This window comes from Apium graveolens, chromosome 5, assembly GCF_009905375.1.
Source record: "Apium graveolens cultivar Ventura chromosome 5, ASM990537v1, whole genome shotgun sequence".
Classification (NCBI taxonomy): domain Eukaryota; kingdom Viridiplantae; phylum Streptophyta; class Magnoliopsida; order Apiales; family Apiaceae; genus Apium; species Apium graveolens.
In genome coordinates, this window is record NC_133651.1 from 213970130 (window position 1) to 213989428 (window position 19299).

The window sequence follows — 19299 nt, forward strand, 5'->3', positions numbered from 1 at the left end:
AGTGCGTTGATCCGGAGGAAGCGCATTACTGCCCTCGGGAGGTTCATGAAGGGATCTGCGGGGATCACCTAGCGGCTAAAGCTCTAGCCTACAAAGTCATCAGACAAGGCTATTACTGGCCAACAATCCACGCTGATTCATTCGCCTATGTCAAAAAATGCAGTAAGTGCCAGAAGTTCAGCAACGTACCAAAACAGGGGTCAAGCCTCCCGGGATCCGTTCTCTCACCGATCCCATTCGCCGTCTGGGGAATTGACATCATGGGTCCTTTCCCTCGAGCGAAAGGGGATCTCCGTTATGTCCTGGTAGCAATAGATTATATGACTAAGTGGGCGGAGGCCAAGGCTATGAGAACCATTAACCAACAAGACTGCATCAAGTTTGTAGACACGATTGTAATGAGGTTCGGGATCCCGATGGTCTTAATCTCGGACAATGGTCCGCAGTTCGTGGGTTCAGATTTTGAAACCTATCTAAAAGAACTCGGGATCAGACACAAAAAAGCATCTGTTGCCCATCCACAAGGGAATGGACAAGTTGAGGTCACAAACATAATTATACTCCGAGGCCTGGAAAAGAGACTGGAAGACTCTAAAAAGAACTGGCCGGATGAACTCCCGAAGGTTTTATGGTCATACAGAACTACCCCCCGGACGGGAACCGGGGAGACTCCATTCAAGCTCGCCTACGGTACTGAAGCCCGGTTACCGATAGAGACCGGATCCCCTTCTCACAGAGTGACCAACTTTGACGAGGTCTCCAACATAGAAGGCCTCAGGACCAACCTCGAATTCCTGGACGAAGTAAGAGATCGGGCCGTAGAAAAAATGGAAAGCTACAAGGAAAAAACAAAGCTTTACTTTGCGAAGAAAGCCAGAATACGGGAATATGTGGCAGGAGATCTAGTACTCCGGGACACTGAAGCCTCGGACCCAACTAACCAGGGAAAACTACAGCCAAACTGGGAAGGCCCTTATATAGTCAAAGAAGTGATTCGTCCAGGAACTTACAAGCTAAGCTACCTCAGCGGAACCGAGGTCCCCAACACCTGGCATGGAACCCGCCTAAGGAAATTCTACCAATAAGGAAAAGGTGCACACCCTGGAAACACATCTACATCTATATTATGATATTTTGATGTAAGCACTGTCCTCATTCACCCCAGAATGTAATTTTTGCTCTTAATATGAATGAAAAACTCTACTTTAAGTGTTCCATAGTTTGAATCACTTTCATTGTGTCGCTTATTTATTTACCATAAAAAAAAACACAGCCTATGTGTACTTGGAAAATTTCTATCAAATGGAGGTTTACCCTGCCCAGGGTCCTATAAAAACTCAACCCATGAGTACTTATACAATTTCTCAAAGATAAATATTTTTACCCCAACCCGGGGTCTGCAAAAACACAACCCATGTGTACTTTGAATTTTTTCATCAAATGGAGATTTACCCCTGCCCGGGGTCCTATAAAAACTCAACCCATGAGTACTTATACAATTTCTCAAAGTTAAATATTTTTACCCCAACCCGGGGTCTGTAAAAACACAGCCCATGTGTACTTTGAATTTTTTCATCAAATGGAGATTTACCCCTGCCCGGGGTCCTATAAAAACTCAACCCATGAGTACTTATAAAATTTCTCAAAGTCAAATATTTTTACCCCAACCCAGGGTCCGCAGAAACACAGCCCATGTGTACTCCAAAGAATTTCCTAACAAATCAATAAGGAAAGAAAGAAAAGCACAATCATGTTAAACTACCCCAGGGAACCACACCCCGGGGGGCAAACCGAAATCATTCAGATTACAGACAAGTTAACAAAGCCAAAAGGCTCAGTTCGAAATTGCTCAAACTAAAAATAAGGAAATAAAATTACATGCCAAGACATGGCAGAATCTTTAAGCTTCAGCGGCAGAGTCGGCGGGAGGCGAAAGAGGCTGCTCCGGATTGCCCTCTGGTAGGGGAGGCTGCTCAGCAAGTGGCGACCCGGAGAAGAAGGGAACAGTGCTGGACGTCCCAACACCAGACTCCATTGCCCGGACAGCTTCCTTTTCCTGCTCCAATCGGGTCTCCTCTTCTATATACTTCTCCAGAAAGACGTCTATTGTACCTTGAGGCTCCTCGCCGAGATACTTCGAAGCAACATTCCAGCAGATCTGGATCTTCTCCAGCGCTTTGTCATTCAGCTCTTCGAAATACGCGGGAGTCCCCCGGAACCCTGCCAGAACCTCCTCGGGGGTGGGCCGGGCGGCAAGATCATCTTTCAACTTCTGATTTTCAGCCCTCATCTCCCGGACAGAAGCCTCAGCCCGGTCCTGCCTCTCCCGGATCTCATCTATAATCTTCTTATGAGCAGCAGCCTCCCTTGCACTGGCCTCTTTCAACTCCTGGATCTCCCGGGATAGCCTCTCAGATTCAACTTGATAGACTTCGGCAGCATCAGCCTTCGCCTGAAGGCTCCGGGTTATGCAAACCAGTCCAGCAACCCGGGAGTTAGCCTGAAAACATTAAAAGTCATGATTAGGCAACACAAAAACAAGAGTACAAGAAGAAAACAAGAAAAATGCTTACAGCAGTGATGTCCTCCTGAAGCCCGACCAGGAAGTCATCAAGGGGCTCCTTCCTGTATTTCTTCCTCTCCGCCGTGCTGGCATAATTCTCGAACAACTCCCTCCGGCGAGCCTCCGGGGTAAAACTAGCAAGCAAGGCCTTCAGAGTCTCCGGAGTGTCCGGAGCCAGATCAATAGCAGCCTTCTTCGAAACCGGACCCTCAGAAACATCGCCACTTTTATCCCCGGAACTCGCAGGGACACCCTTCCTCTTTCGAGGCATTGGAACTCTTATCACATCCCCCTGCTGCACGTCTTCGGACCGGGGCTCATCGATCACGATTATCGTCCTCCCCGGGCGAGACGGCGCCGCCTTTCGGGCCGCATCATCACCCTCTCCAACCTTCTTCTTCCCAACATCCACGCTAGTCATTCCCCCAATCCTTCGCAGCTTGGCCGACAGATCTTTAAGTTGGGCAGACATATTTGGGGGATATGGAATCAACTTCGGAATACCTGAAAAGGAAAACAGCAAGAAATCAGTCCCGGATACAAGCAATCAATAAACAGATACAGTATCAAGTGCCCGGGTCCACTGCGTCCCAAGTGCCCCACAGAAGGCATAAACCATCGCGAGAGCTGCTTGCCCGAGCCACTGGACCGGAAACCTATCTGTTTTAATCTCAAGTTTATGGAGTGGCATGAACTCCAGATCCCCACCCCGGACAAAAATGAACTCCCGGTGCCATCCCTTAAGCGACGTCAACATACTAACCGGGAGCACCATCTTATTAGAGGGATACCCACAATCCTCTATCCTAAACATGAAATCGTAAATCAGCCGAGCGGTGGATCTCTTAATTTTAAAAATATGATGAAAAAGTTTGAAGGTGGGGAGGTAATTTTTGGCATGACAGCAAGCTAAAAACCAGCTGATCCATTTCACCGAGTTCGGGGCCAGCTGAGTAAAAGGGATACCATAAACATCCCGGCATAGGGATTTGGTGAACTGATGTAGTCCGAGGCGCATGCCCCGGAGATGCTCAAGTGGAATTCCAACCCATCCCCCCTCCGGTCGGTGGTATACCCTTTCATGCTCCTCAGGCCATCTCCACTGGTAGGTGTCATCAAGGTTAAAGGCAAGCCTAAGGGCACCATCTACCTCGGCGTCTGTGTATTTCTCCTGAACCTCTCTATGAACTGCCCCACACTCATACCTAGTACCCGGGGCGGTGAAGAACTTCCTATCCATCTCATCCTCATTATAAGGCTCCCGGCCTCCCAAACCATCCGGGCCCCCATATGCCTCGGATAAATCTCTGTAATAAAAGCTCATGGGCTTGGGGTTCACTCGGCACTGGACAAAATATTCATCTACATCCTCCCACGACCCATCCGGATTCGATAAGGTACCCCCGGGACCTAATACTAGGGTCTGAGCTAAAACTTGTTGAGGCGGGTCAACCCGGGGAGGCATTTCTACTGAACTGCAGCTGGAAGAGGAAGAAGGGTAGAAGGAGTTAAGTTCACCTAACCCGACAGGACGCTCGGGATACCGATTCCTAAGAGTAGCAATACGCTTAAAACGACTACCTGGCATATACTACACGTGTCTATGTAAACGCACCCCGGAGTCAATGCCAAACCCGAACCCAACAACAAAACAAGACAAAAAAACAGAACAAGTTTAGAAATAAATCATGTACGTATCTTACCCCAAAAAAAAGATCTGCAGCATATACATACATATACAACAGAAAGCATATACCAAGAACACGCCCCGGGCTCTACAACTATTTACACTACAAAAACCCACTTATTCGCATACAATACTACCAAAATCCGTGTTAAATACGCAAATCAAGCACAAAACCATTGCAAAGGCCATGCAAAATCTACAAACTACAGAGATTAAAGGTCGAACGAACAAGACAGTCATGAAATTCGAACAAGGAATACGAAAGAGCGAAGCAAAACTCTCACAAAATGGTTACATGCATGGCGATAATGAATGAAGAAGAAGTAAAGGAGAGAGGTGAGAAATCAAGATGCTTACAAAGTAGCAGGAGAAGGAAATGCGGCTTCAACAGCGAATGCTCCAAAAATCTCTGTAAAATGCTCTTATCTCTCTATGCAGAAGTGTTTGCGTAAATGAAAAAAAGAAAAGGAGAGGGTGGTATTTATAGAAGGAAGAATGATGTAAGCGGTTTTTGGGTTAAAGAAACCGTCGGGGCTACGTGGCACCAATTGATTGGCGACAAATTAATAACCGTAGCAGTTATTACCACCACTGCAATCATGTCACGGCGCGTCTTTTTAGGCAACAAAGGGGGGGGAAACAAAAAACTGTACACTCAAAAGATACGCATAACAGGTGTATATCTCTGACCCCGGCTGGAATCCCAACAGCCGCTTGGCATCCCGGGTTTGCAGCGACAGCTTTTCAGAGTCCAGTTAAATCAAATGTCAGGAGTGTACTTGCCCACCAAACCGTGCCCAAAATTCGAACTTAAAATCAAATAACCAAGTCAACCCCGGAGTCTCATCCCCATGTGACCCCGGGCTTAGGGGGCAATAAATCAAACCCCCAAAATTTTCCAAAGTATTTCAAGGAACCCCACCTTGAACTAAAGTCAAATGACTAATCAAGTCAACCCCGGAGTCTCATCCCCATGTGACCCCGGGCTTAGGGGGCAATAAATCAAACCCCCAAAATTTTCCAAAATATTTCAAGGAACCCCACCTTGAACTAAAATCAAATGACTAACCAAGCTAATCCCGGAGTCTCATCCCCATTTGACCCTGGGGTTTGGGGGCAGCAAATCAAACAACCCCCAAAATTTTACAAAGGCGCCGCGGCACAAGGGCAATTACTCTACTCCCCCATCCGGGTAAACCCGCATAAGGGAGTGGGGGGCAAATGATAGCCCATAATAAGTTAGGCCCAATTGAAAAGGCCCAGGGCCCAAACATAAGACCCCAGGACACGTGGCGGCATCACCACCGTCCAGGTTCCTGGGATCCAGAACGTTCCTACGCTCTGGATCTGATAGTACTCTGACGGATTCAGCGTTGACCTTGGGGAGCCCAGGACACGTGGCAACATCACCACCTTCCAGGCACCCGGAATCCAGGCCGTTCTTACGGTCCAGATCTGATAGTACTCTGACGCATCCCAGGCGTCCAGATGCCCTACAATCCAAAAGGCCAACCTACGGTCCAGATGAAAAGGGACAAACCCCTAAACCCTAGTAGGAGGCCTATAAAAGGTAGAACAGAAGGAAGGTTACAGGATATAAGGATATACTCTCTCTCTCCCTCTCTCACATATATTTACATGCACATACATACTCCTCACAAATATATCTGCATAATCCCAACTTTGCCCTTCTTCTCCTCAAAACCCTTTCTCATCCTCACGCCGGAGGTGTTGCGGGGACGCCACCCCCCTCCGGTTCTGTTTTGTAGGTTCCCACCCTACAGCTACACCGCACACGGCCATCGTCACAGCCTAGAAGGAGTTTGAGTTCGGACCCTGCAAGGAGAAGGTCCCGGGGTGATCTGGGATTATCAGGGCGTGTCAGATAGCTCTTGGTATCAGTAGCAGTCTCGGTATCAGCTTTCAACATTGATCTGGTCCGCACACGGAGCTCTTTGAAGATCACTCATCTGTCTCAATTCTTCCTGTCCAGCAAAGTCTACGGTGTGAAATTGCGAGGAGTCTTGCACTGGATGTCGAGTGATATAGTCCTCCATGAAAATGAACAGAGCTTCGTTGCCTTTTGTTGGGAGTTTCAGATAGCTAACTGTTTTCTTAGCTTTGCTGTCTAGTGTTGAGCGCTTCAAATAGCAATCAGCATTCTTTGTAGCCTTTTTCCTTGTTTGCTTGCTCGCTCTCCCGACAATCTGGGTATCAGTAGCAGTCTCGGTAGGGTCTGCACATGGTTAATTGTGCAATACCAAGGTTTGAGGTTTAATTCCGGTTTCACCGTTTCAGTTTGTATCAAACCCTAAATGGGTAAATCCTAATCCAATTTTAAAAGGATACTGTATAAAAATAAATTTAAGCTATTTGCACATGTATTAAAGGATATTAACAGCATCAGTTAATCAAAGTCACACTTGGTTGGCCAAAATCAAAATAGCTATTTCTACTCATACGAGAGAGAGAGAGAAAGCGGGGGGGGGGGGGGGGAAGCGAGAGAGAGAGAGAGAGACCTGAGAGATGAAGTGATGAGAAGTCGGTAGGGCTAGGGTTACGGGGTAATTGGCGATTAAACTAGGGGGTACATTCGTATACTCCCATCTCGAAAAGAGTCCAATATTCGTGTAAGCGGTTTTGTTTGATTTCAATTTTTTTTGTCCCGTTAGAGCAGAATTAAGGCCTAAAATGATTCGTAACAAAATGCCCAAAATGGCACGGATGGATAGGATGACCCAAAATAGCACTCCTAGACGTCAGTGCGTTTTGTTAATATATACCAAACGCTACTTCGTGTAGCGTTTTTTTTATTTTTTTTAGAAAAATAAGGACACAACGTTATATGAAGTAGCGTTTTTATGTTTTTATTAGTAGAGCACCTCTACTTTGTTAGCAGATGTGTGGAGTTGCGCACCTCTCCTCTACTGATTATTTTTTAATTATTATTTTTATTTAATATTTTTTAAAAATTTATGGATGTACTTGTAATTTAACAATTTAACATTTTAGGGTTCACTAATCCCTTTTTGGGTTTTAGAAATATTTAAAAAGAAATTAATAAAAAATACACGAATTTAAACACTAGAGCTTAAACCCTAATTAAAGCTAGGGTTTAGGGCCTTTAGGCCCTAATCCCTAGGAACCAGTCTCTAATTCGAAATTTTTGAGTTTAACAATTTTTAACATTTTAGGGTTAACCAATCTATTTTGGGTTTTAGAAATATTTAAAAAGAAATTAATAAAAAATACGCGAATTTAGGGTTTAGGTTTTAGTGTTTAGGGCCTAGAGCCTAAACCCTAATTAAAGCTAGGGTTTAGGGCCTTTAGGCCCTGGGAACCAATATTTAATTTAAATTGTAATCATTTAAAGTAAAAAGAAAAATAAAATAAAAAAATATAAACAAAACGCTACTTGATACAACGTGTATGTATAAACGCTAAATCGTGCCGCGTTTTGTTCTTAGAAAAATAAAAAAAATAAAAAAAGAACATAAACGCTAGACGATCTAGCGTTTTGTTTAAACGCTAGACGATCCAACGTCTTCGAGTGCTATTTTGGGCCATTCCGTGTGTGTATGCCATTTTGGACCATTTATCTTGCTATTCTGCCATATAGGGCCAACACCCTTAGAGCACAGGGGCTCTTATACCATTTTTTTAATTATAATATAATATTTGGCTCTTAACGAGTTAAGTCATTGAAAAATATGACAATTCCAATACTCCTTATTCATAGTTTTTTCATAGAAATGAGAGAGAAGAGTGAAAAGAGAGAAAAGTTGGATATTGAGTTTGAGGAAAATCAATATAATAGTAATGAATAAAAAGTTAAGAGCTACTAGATGCTCTTTGAAAGAGATGAGAGATGATCTTTAAAATAGAGGAGAGATGATAGACTCTTGAATTTTTAAAGAGTTTTTATAAGCCAACTTTTTGGCCTTATCTTGCAGGTGACGACGACGTCGAGTTGACGGCAGAGAAAGACTCGGCATTCGGGCGAGCCGCCCGGTCGTGTGGTATGTAGTGTGATACATCGATCAACTATCAATTATTAATAAAACAAACCGAACAGGCGTATGCTAAAATTTTCATCAGATCCTTTTTGGAGTTGATAACTCTGCCGTTTTGCCAACTTTCAAAAGGACTCAAATTTCAAATAACTCCAAAAAACTTACGTTAAAACTTTATCCGAATGGACCAAATTAATTGGAGGCCTGCCAATTTTATCTTCTTTGAAGTAGAACTTGCGGTACCCAGAGTGTCATGACTAACGGACAAATCAATCAAACTTTTCCTAGAAAAATTAAAATTATTTCAGTAATTAGTAAAAATTTCGTCGTATAATTTGTTGGATTTCAACGTTAAACTTACTTCCCCAACGATAGCAGTAAAAGAATTGCTAATTATTAAGTAATTAACACACCTCCCATCTGTGATCCGAAACTTCACAATTTTTCGCGGTCCATACACGGTTTGTATTTCATCCAACTTTACGTAATCCTCCACAACGCCAATGACATCTGCTTTAAATATAAAATGAAGTTTAATCTCAAACAACAAAAAAATCGAGAAATTATTAAAAAGATTGTTAAACAACAATATTCTAACACAGATTTACAGAAGGGGGGTTGAATGTAAATTTTGAAATTTTTCAAATTTCAAGAACTGTTTAAAGGCTAAGTGTTTGGTGTGTGAATTGCTTGTGTGGATATGGAATTTAAAGAATTCAAACACTATGTAAAAACACAACAGCTTAAAAACTTTCTGGGGAATGTTGTTCCACCAGAGAGGTAATTTTATTACCAAGGAATCTGTAATACAATATGAAGATTGCACACAGCTGCTCCTAACACTCACTAGATGAACTCTCTCAAGATATTTCTTTACAATAGTTAAACTGGTTTTAATCTTAAAAAAGGAATATAACGAAAAAAGAAAAAAAATATATAATATAGAAAAGCTCCTACAAAACCCGCCCCACCCATTTTCGTTCTATCAATTCACAACCACCCCTCCTCACTATCTTCTCTTGTGTATTTATATACCAAAATATCAAAAATTTATTTCTCACAATTCGTTAATTCAAATGTCGATATCTATATATAAAAATTATATGCTCTTCAATATCTATACATAGACATATATACTACATGTTTTTTAGAAGAAAATTTTATAGGCAAATATTCGTTTTAATTTATTTTCGAATTATAGAAAAAGAGTTTGACGATGTTGAGTACTTTACTGAAGGGTTTCGTGAGTACATACGCAACGGAAAAACGTAAAAAACCTTAATAAAATCGGAATAAAAACAAAATCCTCCGCAAGATCCATGCGAAAACAAAAGTTTTAATTCGAAGATTAAGAATAAATATCTTAAGAAACTTTAACAACTCATTAATGGAAGAATAATGGAGATCCAAAGCTTCCTCAATTACCACGCATCCCGCTCCCGCGATCTACGCTCTATCGGTATCCACACGAATGCTTGAACTCAATGATTGGATGTGTACTAGCACAAAATCATCATCTTCTTCCTCTCTATCTCTTCTCTCTTGGTGGTTAGGGTTTTAGTAAAAGTCTTCCATCCAAGTAAAACAACCACGAGAGATCTTATATAGGGAGTATAATACTGAATTATAACTCTTAACTAATTACGAGTTATTATTAATTCAAAATTTCTATTTGTATTATAATTAAGTCTCACTTCATTATTTAACAAATAAATTTTAGAATTAATATTAGTAAATCCGAATATCATTATTTATCTAATTAATTAAGTCAAACTTAATTAATATTATAAATTACTCGAATTACTTTAATTTTAATTGAAATCAAATTGAAATTAAATAATCCTTCAAGCATTCTTTGTGTGTGACCCTATAGGTTATTATTACGTTGGCAATGAAATTTAAATCTAATTTAAAATCGTAAACAATGAGCGGCATCTAGTAATACATCATTGCTACCCAAGTAATAATAATTAAATCGGTGATTCAGTGTTTTGATTAAGCCTTTCGTGAATAATATTCCATGTAATATAATCCCTTTAACCATATATTATAGATTAAACTCGAGGCATGTCATGTGTCATCCTCTTCATAATATTATTCAGGTTCCTTGATCGATGATTAGACTATCTTATTCAAATCAACATTTGAGCATGACCATGCATTCCATAGTCTAACTCAAACAAGAGGCCAATAATATCACTCCTAAAATATAGGAGGGTTAAATCCCATCTAAATCATTCATCTTTCTTATACGATTCATAACATACCCAATGTCCACTTTTATCATCACCCGGTCAAAGATAACTTTTAATGTAATCAAAGTATTTTAATTCTCGTATAGAAATATAATGATTTCAGGTCTAAGGATCATTACATCATTATCACTGTGAGAATTACTTAAGACACTTTTGACATGTAGAATCTCACGGCGGGTCAGTCCAACACCATGTAACGTTTACATGTGCTTATGTTTTTGACTTTAGTATCATTACACCTATGATCAATGAGATGTGATCATCAATCAACAGACATACTAGTCTTCATGCATTATTATTGTCCCTTAATAATAATAATCGATTATGGACCTTTAGGAATATCGATACTATTCTCATAATCTCATTTCTAAGTCACGTACTTAGAGATCTAGAATGCATATCATATTCTAAGGACATTTATTAATCTAACATTTATATCGCAGTAAATAAAGATATAATAAATCGATAAGGAATAATCGATAGAACATAATTATTAATAATCTAAATGTCTTTAACTAAAACATAATAGTGTTGTCTCTAGGGCACAAACACTAACAATCTCCCCCTTGCACTAGAGCCAATCACCCATGTATCTGATGCTCATGGAACTAGTATGACCATCATGCTTCTGCTGCGCCAAAGCCTTGGTCAGTGGGTCTGTAACATTATCATTTATATGCACTTTACATATTTATATCTCCTTAATCATTAATCTCATTAATTACGTGATATAGTCTAAGTACACGCTTAAACAGTCTTCTTAGCTGTTTCGAAAGTATCAACATACTTCACTTTCATTGTAGAATCATCATTATTTTTTTTGCTGTGAACTAATCCAGCTAACATCACTTATATTTAGACAAAACACAAAACCAAACTTAGACACAGAATCACCCTTGTCTGTCCAAAATTAGTTTTCAGAAACTAGCATTCGTGTAACCCTTTACAACCAGTCTCTCATCTTCTCCATATCTCAAGAATTAATCTTTAATACTCTTGCATATTTGACTTATGCAAACCAAAATGATGCAACACTTTGTCAATGTATGTACTCTGACTTAGGCCGATCAATCCACTTGATCTATCCCTATAGATCTTGATCCCTAAATTATAGGTAGCACCCCTATGTGTTTCATCGAGAAACTATTTTCGAACCAAGTCTTAACAGTCTATTGAGAAGGTGTGTCATTTCCTATCAGTAATATATCATCAACATATTATACTAGGAACGTCACATGGCTCCCATTAACCTTCTTGTAAACACAGGGTTCATTTTTCTTTTGAATTAAGCTAAACTCTTTGACTATTTCATCAAAACAAATATTCCATCTCCTTGAGGCTTGCTTCATTCCATAAATAGACCGAAAAAACTTATAGACCGTTTGAGAAAATCTTGGATCGACAAAACCATCAGGGTGTGTCATGTACACATCCTTTCAAAGCTCTTATTTAAGAAAGCAGTCTTGAAATTCATTTTCAGATTTCTTAGTCATAATAAGCAACTATTCTATGCAAAATCCTGATGAATTTGACCATAGCAACCAGTTAGAAAGTTTCATCATAGTCAACGCCATGAAGTTACTTGAAATCTTTCGCTACTAGTCATTCCTTATTGGTCTGTACATTACCATCCATGTCCGTTTTCTTCTTGAAAACCCACTTGCACCCTATAGGTTTTACCCCTTCAGGTGGATCAACTAAAGTCCATACTTTATTTTGATACATGGAATCCATCTCAGATTTTGTGGCCTCCAGCCATCTCTTGGAGTCTGGACTGTTCATAGCATCTTGATAGGTGAGAGGCTCATCATTATCCATAAGCATCACATCACCATCTCGAGTTAAAAGAAATCCATAATATCTCTCTGGCTCAAGGGGAACCCTACTAGATCTACAGACAACCTGTGCTTCCAGAACAAGATTACTTTCAACACTTTGAGGTACATCCTGCTCTGATTCCAACCCTAGTTCAATTTTATCATGTGTTTCTCGATCTTAATCGAGATCTATTGTCCACCCACTATTTTTCTTAGAAAGTAATACTCTCTCAGGAAATATAGGGGTCCGAGCAACAAACGTTTTGTTCTCAGCAGGATTATTGAAACTATACCCTATTATGTTACCAGGGTATCCCACAAAATAGAATCTATCTGATTTGATCCTAGCTTGTCTGAGACTAAGTGTTTCACAAACGCTTCATGTCCCAAATTTTCATAAATGACTTGCTATGACATTTCTCAGTCCATATCTTATATGGAGTCTTTTGAACCAATTTAGTCGGAACACAGTTAAGTGTATATGCAGCCATCTCTAGGGCATAACCCCAGAAACTATTTGAAAGATTCATTAGACTCAACATCAATTGCACCATGTCGGACAAGATACAATTTCTCGTCTCAGAAACTCTATTTCATTGAGGTGTTTCAGGAGGAGTAAGTTGTGATACAATGCTACACTCCTTCAAGAAACTCTTGAATTCAAGGTTTAGGTATTCTCCTCCACAATCTGATCGTAAAGCGTTAACACTTTCACCTGTTTGCTTTTCTATTTCAACCTTATATTCTTTGAACTTTTCAAAAGAATCGGATTTGTTCATCAAAAGATACATATATCCAAATCTACTGTATCATCAGTAAAGGTAAAGTAGTAAAAGCCACCTCTTGCCATCTTACGCATGGGACCACATACATCACTATGTATAAGTCATAATCATTCGATGGTCCTTTCACCATATTTAGTAAACGGAGCTTTAGACATTTTGCCAATGAGACATTTGCATCTTTCGTATGATTCATAATCAAACTTATCCAAGTATCCATCCATATGTAACTCAGAAATGCATTAATATGGCTTAAATAATAGTTCCAGAGGTAATGTTTGATTTGTGTCATTATAGAACATATAATTGTTAACTGATTGTGACATTATAAACATTATCATTGAAATAGAGTAAACAACCGTTGTCTAATTAATTAAAATGAAAAGCCTTTCTTGTCCAACAAAAAACTGATATAATGTCTCCGGCTAAACGCATGCACGTATAACAATTTTCCAAGTTCTCTAATTAGCCTCATGGGCCTTAATTAAGTACCGAGTTCATCCAACTACAACAACAACTTTTGCTCCAATTCTAACACGATACCTGAAGCTTGACCCTTGTCGATCTTCTTCTTTAGATGTTCCAAATAAGCTCGACAGTTTAACATCCAATCATCAAGTTATTTCAACGGAAGCGACAATCGTCTTCTTCAGTAACACCTTCATCAGGCTAGAAAAGCCCTTGGGATTGAACTTTGGTTTGGCTTAGAATAAGATAAAATATTCATCCTTGCGTATCTTTTTTCCTTTCCCATTTGTATTTCATATGCACACCATCAATATGATCGTAGTTCATGCCCGTGCCATGTCATTTTCAGCAGTTCTAAACATGCTTAACAACTCAGTGGGTGTTTAGTCTATATCATTCATTTTGTTCATAACAAACTGAGAATAGTTGTTCAAAGATTAATTATTAATATGAGTTTCCAGACCAATCTTGAAACCCAAAATGTCAAGGTATCATTATACCTATTATCTTTAGAACATGTGGTCAAACCGAATAACACTCTCCCTTTTATACAAATTTATAGTGCCTTATTGTCAAATATTTCTTGACGAGCCTATCCCTCAAACAGCCTTTGAAGGTGCTTAATTACATCATAAGCATCAATATGCTCAAGTTGCTTCTTAAGCTCAGCACTCATAGTTGCAAGCATGAGACATGAAACATCAGCTGCATCATCAATTTGCTTCTAATAAGCATTTTGTTTAGCACATGTTACATTCTCAGCTAGTAGAGTAAGGGAGGGACTTAAACGACATCATTGCACCCGAGGACAATCCTCAAGTTCCTATGTCTCGAGAAAATTAATTCATATCAGCTTGTCCGTCTCAAGGACTATTGCATAGAGAAGTTGTATGTGTTATTTGTCATTTTATTCTACAATGCTAAAGTGCATAAAATAAATTAGTCTACAGATAATTATTAAATTATGTTCAAGTAATTATTCATATATGTTCATAATATATATCTCCCACTATTTTTATCAAATTAATAGCCCTAACTATTAATTCGGAAAGAATATCTTCTATATACTTTCTAGTGAGCCAAGATCCATATTTTATCATGTCTTAGGTCAGCGCGGGCTTTTCTCCCAAAACAAGACTTATTTAGGTAGACAACCATTGTCAATTATATCAAATATATAACTCTTGGATAGCTTGGTGGAACAACAATTGTTCGTATTTATCTAATAAATCTCACCAAACTCTATGCCTCTAAGTTCACAATCCTATTGTGGTAACTTAGTTAAGTCACACCCAATGGCCACAAATAAGTATCGTTTATACTTAATCTCGCCTTCCCACGATAGATGTGAGTACTCCACGTGGGCGAACCCGCTCCTTATCGATCTAGGTATTGACGAGTGTTACACAAAGGAAGGCATCTAGTCAACTTAATATAAACTTTAGGGTTTTTTATTATTAAAACGATCCTGATCCCATCATAAATAGATTCCCAATTTTTTCTTGAATAAAACAGTTCAAATCAATATTCGTCAATGGTGTGATTTTCAGGTTGTTCGGTAAAGACACATCGGTCTCGCTTAAGAACCAACTTCCTTACAGGTTAGTAACCCTTTGTTGACAAAATCTCCCATTTTCAGAAATAAAGAAAATTCGTGTCTTATTCCGTGTTTCTAAAACACGAGAATCTCATAATCATTTGTTTATTATAAAATCTTGAGTCGTTACAGATTTCATCTTGTTTAGCAGGCATGACATGGGTGTCGTATCTAATATATTCATCCTTAATCACTATACATGCATTCATCACATGGCATATATATGTAAAGTACAATAAATAAACGTGGTTGGTTATGGCTTCATCTTATGTGATCTTCATCAAGCTAATGACAAAGATCTAAGTCAGTGTAAGGTGGAAAATATAAATAAGACAATAGTTCATTGAGATAATCAGGACCAAATGAAATGGATCAGAAGTAAAGTGGATGAGTGATATTTTGAGATGGAAGAATGAGAGAATTGTGTTAGCCTAAGTGTGCATAATTGCTAAGGATCAAAGCAAAGTTTTTCTCCAATATTCTACTTCCACAATAGTACAATGTTTTTCATATCAAAATATCTACGGCTAATTATGCAAGTACTCCTGTACTATTCTACATTCAGAGTAGTTTAATACTTTTACATATCTAAATTATGCAAATGGTCTCTCTATTCTACATTGAGAATAGATAAATAATTTAGGTTTTATACATAAGTTGTTTTGAAAATATTCCCAATCTTGTGAAATGGGGGAACTGAATTATTAAGGATGTCGAGTAATTCGGCTCCTCTCATAAAATGTCAGCTACTCCTATAAAATGTTTTAAGATTGGATGATTATGTAAGAGGTCAAGAACGATATTTTACGAAAGTATAATATCTTGCTAGGCTAATATATGCCTTTTGGGATGCCTGTCTTCGACGGTATGGTTGCGGCCTACCGACATTGTTAGAAATAGCATAGCGTAAATTGCATTCCAATCTAAATTGTTGTTGATAATCATAAAATAAATTATTTATCTAGTGCTCAAACTTATGGTTCAATTATCACTACGGTTTCCGCTACACCATATATCACCTATCGCAATGCGCCTCTAGATGAATGTTACTTAATATGTTACCTTAGATAAGCTACTAATGGCCTAGTTTAACATAATATTTTTTATGTTAGCTTAGCCACAACTCCAGCGTTGCATTACCTAGAAACTGTTGCAATACTTTTAAAAGTGCTAGCTTAGAGTATTAAAATATTAAAAATAATATTATTTTTAAGATTAAATAATAATTTGACCAGAATTTGAGGTGATAGACGAATTTAATAAATAGTAGACATGATGATACATTAATTTTATACGTAATATGATTTAAAAATTAAATAATAATATTAAATATAATAAATTTTTTAATACAAAATATATAATTATTTTTACTTTAATTGATTAAAAAAATTATAGTACAAATTTCTCCTTATTAATATAAGCACTGATATATTAGTTTTTAAAAGTAAATAATATTAAAATTTAAATATACGAATTTATAAAATAATAGAGTACATAAATGTAATTAATTTAATTTTCAAAAAAAATAACTTAAACATTATTTATTAAAGTAATAAATAGAATATATCTAAATTTCTAAATACCCGAAAATTCAGACAAGGCCAGGTAATTTTGGACAAGGGGATAGGAAACCGCCCAAATTTTCCAACTCTTTTGAATACTCTCTCCTAGACTCTCTCATTTTATTCTCTCTCTCTCTCTCTCTCTGTCATTTCTCTACCTATTTTTCTCCTAGTACACAATTCTCTCTCAGCTTCTATACGAATCTCTCTATCTATCGCGTAAATTTACTTCCTCAAATTAGGGTTTTGGCCGTTTTCCAAAATTAGAAATATTTTGCTTTTATTTTGGTTGACTCAATTTCTTGATTTAAGCTTCAACTAATTAATGCCTCTCTTTGATTTCAGGGTTTCTTCGCTTTTGATTTTGGATTTTAAGCATCGATTTGGGTTTCAATTCGGCTCACTTGGAGCTTGATTGTGGGTTTTGGATTTAAAAAATTTCGATTAGGGCTTCAATTTGTAAGTATTACCTCTATTCGATTTGGTTTGGTAATAATAAATTCTTATAAAGGTTTTGGTATGCTTGTCTATATATGTATTCTATTCTTTTCTTGTAATTCTTTATTTGGTATGAATGTAATTTTGTGTTCTAATATTTTTAAGTTTTATGTTTAATGTGTGTGTACTTTCTATTGATTCGGCATTCACATTTACTCTTTGGCAGCAGAGTTGTATGGCATGGTTTAATTAAAGCTTCAGGCAATGAACATCCCTAAGACAATTATTACTACTGATGATGTCGTTTTTGTGGTGGACTGTGGAAAGGCTAAAGAAACATCTTATGATGCACTGAATAACACACCTTGTTTCCCGCCTATCTGGATTTCTAAGACTTCTGCTCGTCAGGTAAATAATATAAGATGATTATACTGCACCCAAATGGAGTACCTAAAATGCTCGTACAACATGAGTGCTAACTTTTATCATTAAACATGTGCTTTGACAACTTGATATACATGGATTCATATATTTTCTTGATTTAACTTTATATTCTATTTTGCTTGTTAGAAGATGCAATATATATTATGCAGGTTTAAATGATAATTTAAAGTTTTACAAGTAGGAAATGGAGCCCATTCATTTTCCCTTTTTTTTATAAAATGGAGTCTCATATTCAAGTGTTTGTTTAAATAAACATCTTGAAAGTTTTGGTATCTAGTAACTTATATTTGAGACTATCATGTGTTTATGATTACGTTATAGTTAGAATCGGAAGAAATTGGTTAGGCTATTGAAAATAAAATGCACAAATTACTTGCGTGCACAATGTAATTGCAGAACCTGGTTACACTACGCCATAAATGCGTATATGAAACCCTGATTGTAAAGTGTTGCTACCTTAGTGTCTCATTAGCTCTCTCATTGTCAATTACTGCAACACTTCCGAGAATGGTGTTGCATTATACTTGTATGTAGTGTTGCTCCGTCTCACTAGTGTTGCAACGTGGGTACCATGCAACACTAATGTTGCATTAGAGTTAACTATTTTTATATATAATTAGAAAAAAATTTGCTAAGTGTTAACGTGGCCCCATATGTGGGACCACCTCTGCTGATGTGGCACTGTGGGGCTCACATGTTGCATTAGAGTTAACTATTTTTATATATAATTAGAAAAAAACTTGCTAAGTGCTGACGTGGCCCCACTTGTGGGACCACCTTTGCTGACGTGGCACTGTGGGGCTCACATGTGGGACCCACCACTGCTGACGTAGCAACCCCCATGTAAGGTTTTAAAAAAATTTTAGAAAAATTTTGCTGCCCTTGAGAGTTGAACCCCTGACCTCTAACTAGTGAAATCATGCTTCCAACCACCACACCAATCTTGTACTTGTATTTTACTTTTCAATATATAATAGTAAAATTGTTTCTTGACCAAAATCAGTTTGTTTCCTCAAATATTTCCCTGGACTTGTGCATCCAAGTCCAACCAATAGTCCAGAGATTTATTGGGCTTCAAATAAATCATAGCCCATTTCTGTTTAAAAATAAAAAAATTATAAACCAAAAGTTTAGAATCAATTGTGCATGAACATTGAAAAAAATTAATAAGATTTATAACTAATTGTACTTCGAATGTAATAAAATAAACTAATTGTTGTACGTTGTTCATTTCGTAGGAAACCGAGCTCAGTTCGTCGATTTTCATGGTTTGTTCCAGCCGGAGTTGGTTTTCATGGCTTGCAAACTCGTTGGTTTCATCTTTGTGTGTTCCTTGACAAAAATAATCGACCCAAAATTATGGTTTTGAATTTAGAAGAATTGAGCTTTAATATTAGACCCAAAATAATGAGTGATGTTTTGGGTGAAACATTAGACATGTTAAGAGATTAGAGATGAATTGTTGTTTGTTTGTATGATTGAATTGTTGTTTGGTTGTAGGATTGCTTGGGCTCACTGGAGTTCGTCCGCGGCGCTGGAAACTGGGGAAAAACTGTCGGATTTTGGTGTGTTCTTGGCGACCCGGATGTAAACCCATGACCTGTGACCCGACCCGGACAAAACCCTAACCCTACCCTGTTAGATCTTAATTCCCCCAATTCAAAAACATACAA

General features: G+C 38.1%; 1 protein-coding gene across 1 annotated transcript; it reads right to left on the minus strand.

Annotated features, from left to right (window-relative positions):
- Positions 1-1900: 1900 nt before the first annotated feature.
- LOC141660673 (uncharacterized) lies at positions 1901-3035 on the minus strand. The gene is made up of 2 exons (XM_074467658.1): positions 2574-3035; positions 1901-2500 (listed from the first exon to the last, which is right to left on the minus strand). The coding sequence occupies exons 1-2, from the start codon at positions 3033-3035 to the stop codon at positions 1901-1903; spliced, it is 1062 nt and encodes a 353-aa protein (XP_074323759.1).
- Between the last annotated feature and the right edge of the window lie 16264 nt (positions 3036-19299).